Source organism: Phalacrocorax aristotelis, chromosome 1 (genome assembly GCF_949628215.1).
Source record: "Phalacrocorax aristotelis chromosome 1, bGulAri2.1, whole genome shotgun sequence".
Lineage (NCBI taxonomy): Eukaryota > Metazoa > Chordata > Aves > Suliformes > Phalacrocoracidae > Phalacrocorax > Phalacrocorax aristotelis.
The window spans coordinates 67,453,005-67,459,962 of record NC_134276.1 but is presented as its reverse complement, the minus strand read 5'-3'; the positions used below and the strand labels follow the sequence as shown (position 1 = coordinate 67,459,962).

The window sequence follows — 6,958 nt, the reverse complement described above, 5'->3', positions numbered from 1 at the left end:
GAACAAATTTACAGTAAAATTTTTCTAGAAGAATATTCTTTTGAGTATAAAGAAGAAGATCCAAACCACTAGTCTCTTCACAGGGAAAACCTCCCTGGGGCCAAGGGCAGAAAGGAGATGGTCACTGGTGCCAGGACGGTCCTGGCTGCGGAGGGATCACTGCACCCCTTGCTCAAAAAATGAGATTTTGCCCTTATTTTTTTCCACAGTGTGGATCAGCCTGTACTACCTGGCTTTCTACGTGGTGATGTCTGGGCTGTTCGCACTCTCCATTTACTCTTTAATGAGGACGGTGAATCCATATGAGCCGGATTACCAAGACCAGCTGAAATCCCCAGGTATTGCCACGGTCTGGCCGGCTGCAGCCCGGCAGGGAGTTAAACCCGCTGGGACCCTGCAGCGGCTGCGTGGGCTGGGCTGCGCTGAGAGGCACCAGCAGGGCCCGGGCACAAAGGGAGGCAAATGTGGAATAAATCGGGTTGACTCTCCCCAGACAATCCCTGCAAAGTTTAACTTCTGCCTGCAAACACTTGCAGGCTTTAAAAAAAAATTGGCACATTAATTTATTAATTTTTAGAAATGTATAGCTATTTAATATATTTTTATATATTATCTATATAAATATATACCTCCTCTCCCCATGGGCAGGGGTCAGCCCCTGGGGAAACCCTGGTTTCTGCTTCAGCTCCCCAAGCACCCCAGAGGTTTTGGGGTGCCCAGTGAGGTCAAGGGGCACCGGGGCGAGCAGCCTGGGGTGGGTATTTCCACACTTGTCAGCAGCTTGGAAAGTCCCTGGGAGAGCAGGAACCCCTCCCCGCTGGGGTGTGCTGTGCCGGTGGCCAAGCAAATAAAAATAAGACAGGCAAAGACACATGGGATTAGAAACAAACATGTGTGGGACACAGAGTGAGGCTGGGGAGGGACAAGACAATATTAGCAAGAGATCATCTGTGCTTCCTGCTAAAACTTCACCCCTCTAATGGCTTGTTTTTACAAGCAATGGGAAGGAAAAAAATTACTTTATCGAAGCTGTAGCCCTAAAAATTATTCTATCTGCCTGTTGCTGAATTTTGAATTTTCCTTTCCCAATATTCAATAAGCTTGATGTTTGCTGGAAAAATAATTCCTGTAAAATATTAAGTGTGGCTTTTTCAAAAGCTGTTTCTCACACTGCAGTACAATCTGTTTCTTTAACCTAACGTGACTATTATAACTGTTACTTTTAACAAGCCCTGGGGAAATCCAGTGCAATGGCTGGAATGATTTTTGCAAGCTGTTCTGATAACAGCAAGGATATACGTGAAAAGAAAAGAGTTTAGCAGTAGCTTTTGGTTTTCAGTTGAACAATTCAGAACTGAGATGGTTTCCGAACATGGTTAAATCCTCTCCAGCAAAGCCTGGGGATCTCGTATGCTTAGAATAATGAGTCTTGAAGCGGCGTAATCCCTATTGTCAATTTAAATGAACAAATCTGTGCCTGGCACCTCTCCTCTGCTTTGCCTTGGCTTTTCTTTCCCCATGAAGGTGTAACGTTACGACCCGATGTTTATGGGGATAGAGGACTACAAATTTATTACAACGTATCCAACAACAAAACCTGGGAAGGTCTCGTGACAACTCTTCGGAATTATCTCTCAGGTAAAAAGGAGGTTTCCTACATAACATTGAAGGAACATGCTGTCACGTCTCCCTCGTTGGGCCTGAGGACCTTAAGTCAGTGTTTCCATTTTCTATTTGTCCTTCCGAAATCAGATTTTGAGTGGAAAATGCATCTGCTGAAAGGGACGCGTAAATCACCTCATGAATCTATAAACCAAATGTATGTAAATCTTTCTAGTAAAGCTGAGCTTCTAGTTGCTGCTTCAGAGCTTTTACTTTTTTAAAAATCCTGAATAGCCTTAATAAATAGGCTAATAGAAAGTTTGAAGAAAGAGGGTAAAAAAAGGTCTCCAAAACTAAATTAATCTAATATTGTCTGTGACTACAAAGTGCCTTAGTAAGTCTTGTGAAGCCATTGCATAGTGTCATCAGAGTAGAGTCAAAGTAGGTTGGGTGCTCCATTTGCCTGTACGTATCTTGATGTGTTTATATTCCTTGTGAGCCTTAATATCATATTTCTGTGTTTCTCATACACATATTGAGAAAAATTGTATTTGAGATGGACTTTATATGGAGCTACCAACACAAATTGCCAGCATTAACTCAATTTGATCTTCTTTTTGCTTTGCCTGCGGGTATACTAAAAAAAAACCCCTAACCCAGACAATTCAAGCTTTCCTTGTTCCATCTAATCCCAGCATCACTTGAAGTACATTTTGTCATGATATAACCTCCAGCCCAGTATTGGGATATATATGAAAAGCTTCAGAAGGGAATTTTTTTCCTTCCTTCACACATCTAGCGTATACGCCAGCTGCTCAGCGTCTGAACATCAACTGCACCGGTGACACATACTTCATTCAGGACACCTTTGATGGCCCGAATAAAACAAAACTGTCCTGCAAATTTACCTCAGATATGCTTCAAAACTGCTCCGGCATCACAGATCCTACTTTTGGATTTCCAGAAGGAAAACCCTGTTTTATTATAAAAATGAACAGAGTAAGTACGAGCTTAAGGTGCTGAGCAGGAAAGAATTCACCCAAAAAACCCCTGATAGCTCAAGTCTCTGCTGGGGAGCTGCTCCATCGTCTGCTGCCATGGGCTCTGATCTCTGCTTTGTACTGGGAGGACAAATTCATATGCTTTTCCCAAGAGATCTCCAGTGTTACCAGAGAAATAGTGAGACTTTATCACCATGCCTAGGAAAGTTACATAGGAAAAAGTGATCTGTAAACCAACTTTCTAAAGCTTTGGGGTTTGTTTAGTTTTGCCAGTGACTCTGTAGCATCTCATCCAACAAACTAGTATGTAAATCAGTTTCCTTCTGCAATACTGCGATCCTGGACCTTCAGCTAAGGCGTTAAAGTGTGACAGTAACTGAAGTGATTTCAGAGAGATAATATTTGCACACCTTATTTTTCCAGGCTGCAAAGAAAATCTTTAGCAGGACCTGTAAGAAACAAAATTAAAACCTGTTGAAATTTTTTTGTGTGTGTGAAAACCACAAACACTTTTATTTTAGAAAGGAAAAACAGAATCTTCCACACCTCCTCTATTTTTTTTCAGGACATGGACAAAGGCATAAGCATTTTATTTTTGTTTTCAGGTAAGATTCTGAACCTTCTAGCTCAATTTCAGTATGAAGTGAAGAATTCGTATTCTCCACCAGCTCCTGATAGACAAAATCACTTCAGTTTTGGTTGGGCTTGCACCCTAGACTCAGGCAATGAATATTTTCAAGAATCTGTGCAAGGTCCAGCTGTGAGAAGACAGCTGTGCCCCTGATTTTGGCAGGTGAAAGACACGCTTTTCCCCCAAAAGCCTTTGCCTCCTTCAGCAAGGCTGCACACCAGCCCTGGCAGGGGAAAGGCAGGTGGATAGGGCCTAGGGCCTTTACCTCCTTTCGCCTTTGCTGCCTCAGGGTGCAACCCCACTATTTTTGTAGGATCAAATGGAAACAAGAGGTTCTGCCAAATCCAAGGTTTTCTAATACGGCATATGATGAAAAGAACAAGGGTTCAGCTTTTTCTTTATTTTCATGCAACTAGCCGCTTTAAGAGATGCCCGGCTGAGAGCAAGCAGAACAGGCAGGCGAAGGAGCTGAGCTTGCCGCGGGGCGCAGCCAGGAAAGAGCCCGCCTGCAGTGCCCATCCCAGGCAGCATGGAGTCCTGCTTCTTAAACATCCAGCCACAACACGGGTGTTTTTCCACACAGGTACATAAGATGAGATGGCCTTACGCAGAAACACAGTTAAGCAGCACCTGAAGCTTAGTTAACTGTTTGCTTGGTTTTATCTCAAAACAATTTCCAAGATGACCAAATAGGAGTTTTCTATTTCAGATCATCAAATTTCTCCCTGGCAACGGCACTGCGCCAAGAGTGGACTGCACATATGTGGTAAGTGTATGAGGTCCAGGTCTCGAAAATTTCAGGCACTGCAGCTCTGATAGCAAGTGAAGGGCAGCTGCGACCTGAAAGATTACCCTGCAGCTCTGGAAATCAGATCATTCTGGCCAAACACTGGGAATATTCTCAGTTCTGTGCAATTTCTTGCACCAGCAGACATCCTAAGAAGAACAAATAATAATGTTTGCTTTATATTAAATCACCTGAAAAATTGTTTTTCTATGCTGCACAGAACATTTGCTGCTTGCTTTCAGCTCCCACTAGTGAAGTTCGTGCCTCAGAACAGCTCCTTGAGGCTCTCTGCATGTTTCAGCAGGTCCCCATTCACTGAATTCACAACTGCTATGAAAGAACACTTCCCTGTTTTTCTTGGCAATAGAAACAGTGGAAGAGTTCCACTTTTATTTGAAAAACAAGAACAAGACTGGTGCTAAACAGATTGCTGAACTTGAGCTTTAATACACGCTGCGCAGCTTTTAGCAGCAGTAAAACACTTGCCCAGGGCTGGCTTACGATTGCCCGGCCAGCTGAGCTGCTTTCTTGCTTTACAAACAGGGTGACGAGTCTCGCCCGCTGGAGGTGGACTACTACCCCGTGAACGGGACCTTCAACCTGCACTACTTCCCCTACTACGGAAAAAAGGCACAGGTGGGTGCTCATGTATTTCAATATCACTTTTCTTCTTTACCTTTGTATAAGATGAAACACGTGGGGCATCTCTGCAATCTTACAGGAACGGGAGGGAAGGCTAATTTTAAGACTTTTAAAATTGGTGGTGTAAAATTAAAGAACCTTTTTTCCCCCCCTCTAGCCCAGCTACAGCAATCCTTTGGTAGCTGTGAAATTTCTCAACATTACGAGGAACGTAGAACTTAAAATAGTGTGCAAAATCATCGGGGCTGGAATTACCTTTGACAATGTTCACGATCCGTACGAAGGCAAAGTGGAGTTTAAATTGAAAATAGAAGACTGAGCAGCAACAGAGACACTTCTGAAGAACGTGTGAAGAGTGATCTTACCTATCACCACTTTCATCTGTATTTATTTTCTATGATTTCCACATAAAATTACACAAATTACAGTGCAAAGAGACGTTTTCTACCGAAAGATGACCCATGTAGCTAAAAATCAAGATACTGCTCTCAGTGTGTGAAGGAGATGAGGATTATCTCGATGTACATAGCTTAGCATTCCATGGCTACTGTACGCTGCTGCCTAAGTGCAAATATTTGTACAAAACATGTGCCCTGTAAACTGAGCAGCTGTGTCTTCAAAGAAAATAAGCATAGGATCAAAACATTTTCTGTCACTTTTCAAACCATAATAAATAATTGATGTATGATACTAAATCTTGGACATTGAGAAACAGATAACTAGAAGAAGAAATCAATACTTTGACGTACTAGCAAGCAATATATTCTCAATCTCTCTTGTATAGGATGTATAAACTATAAAAGTATATTAAAATTATCTGTATCCCAGTGAGTTGGGTTTTTGTACTAGTCAGCCAACTCAGATTTTTTTAGTCGACAAATCAACGACTTGAAAAGAAGCTTGAAATCTCTCCTCTAGCTTACCAATTTTATTGTACCACTTACAACTTCTGTATATATATAACTTAATAAAAATGACTGGTAAGACTGTAACATCCAGTTGCACCCAGGAGAACTGTGGTCATTTAACTACTGAAAGGGTTTTTTGTTTGTTTTGGGTTTTTTTTAGTGGTTTTTTTTTTTCATTAGGATAGCCCTGTATTGCAGTGATAAGTTTTGGGTTTCTTGGAATAATCTGGAAGATGCTGAAGTAACACTAAATCTTGAAGTGAATCTAAAATTTGAGAAATCTAACTCTACCACAGATGATACAAAGACACAAGATCGCTATATAGATATATCTATATCTATCTCACTATAGACTATACCCATATAGTATGTTTATGTTAGATGAAGTCCAGGATGCTTCAGCCAGAGAATGAACGTTGCCCAGAAAAAGATGTACAAGAGAAGAAATCATTTTACACCTTCACTGCCTGGACAATTTAGGAAGTGGGGAGACGTTAACAGGCTAAGCTCCTGTGATGCTCGGAGAGCCAGCTTGCAGAAAGAATCCAGTTGGAGGGGAATATTTCCCCTTCAAAATCACAAATGGTATTTGAGCCTTTCTCAGAAAAATTGGACATTTTTCATTTCAGAAACAATAAGAAAATGCATCTTCTTATAGGATTCCTCCCCCCGCCCCGCTTCCAGCCTTCCATGTTTCAGCTTTTACAGTGGGACTTCGTCTCTCTTCTAAGAGACTGAATGAAAATCAGTTTTATATCCTTGTTGGAACACAGGTCTCCCCCTATGCATCTTTCCAAAATAACATGGAAAACAATAAAATAATAGAATACTTTTGGTAACAAAATAGTAATTCATGCTCAAAGGTAACTCAAGGTTGCCTATAACCAGAACATTTTAAATATTACCAAGAAAACTAAGGACTCTTCCCTTCCCTTGGTGTCTCTAACATAGGCAGATTCTCTGCTCGACCGTATCTGATTTAGCATCTCCCATTGGCACGTTTGAGTCAGGTGACGCAGCGTTACAGGGTCACATTTTAGTTAGCGCTACAGCACAACACAGGAAGATGCTGAACAAATTTCCCACGGACTGGGTGTCTGCATAGCCACAGCTTCAGATCAACAGCCTAGACCGACTTTACAAAAAGACCTCTGATGGGATACACACATCAAAAGAAAAGCCTGAAGTGCCCCCATGTCGAACAAAGGATGATGTGTTCTGAGGTCAAAAAAAGGGTACGCAGGTCCACGGGATCTGGTTCTTCAAGTACTGAGATTGTCACCCTGAATTTAGATTTCTCTTCAGGTTTTAGCCACCTGAGATTATTCTCTTTCTTTATTGGAATTATAAATAACAACAGAGAGCAAGGTTTGCTGTTACTGTATCA

The 6,958-nt window shown here is 41.7% G+C and overlaps 1 protein-coding gene across 1 annotated transcript; it reads left to right on the top strand.

Moving 5' to 3' along the window:
• The first annotated feature begins 213 nt into the window (after positions 1-213).
• Positions 214-5,655, top strand: ATP4B (ATPase H+/K+ transporting subunit beta). Its single transcript, XM_075091740.1, has 6 exons — positions 214-338; positions 1,525-1,638; positions 2,402-2,601; positions 3,944-4,000; positions 4,565-4,657; positions 4,821-5,655. Exons 1-6 carry the CDS (start codon positions 248-250, stop codon positions 4,980-4,982), a joined length of 717 nt encoding a protein of 238 aa, XP_074947841.1. The 5' UTR covers positions 214-247; the 3' UTR covers positions 4,983-5,655.
• Positions 5,656-6,958: the final 1,303 nt, after the last annotated feature.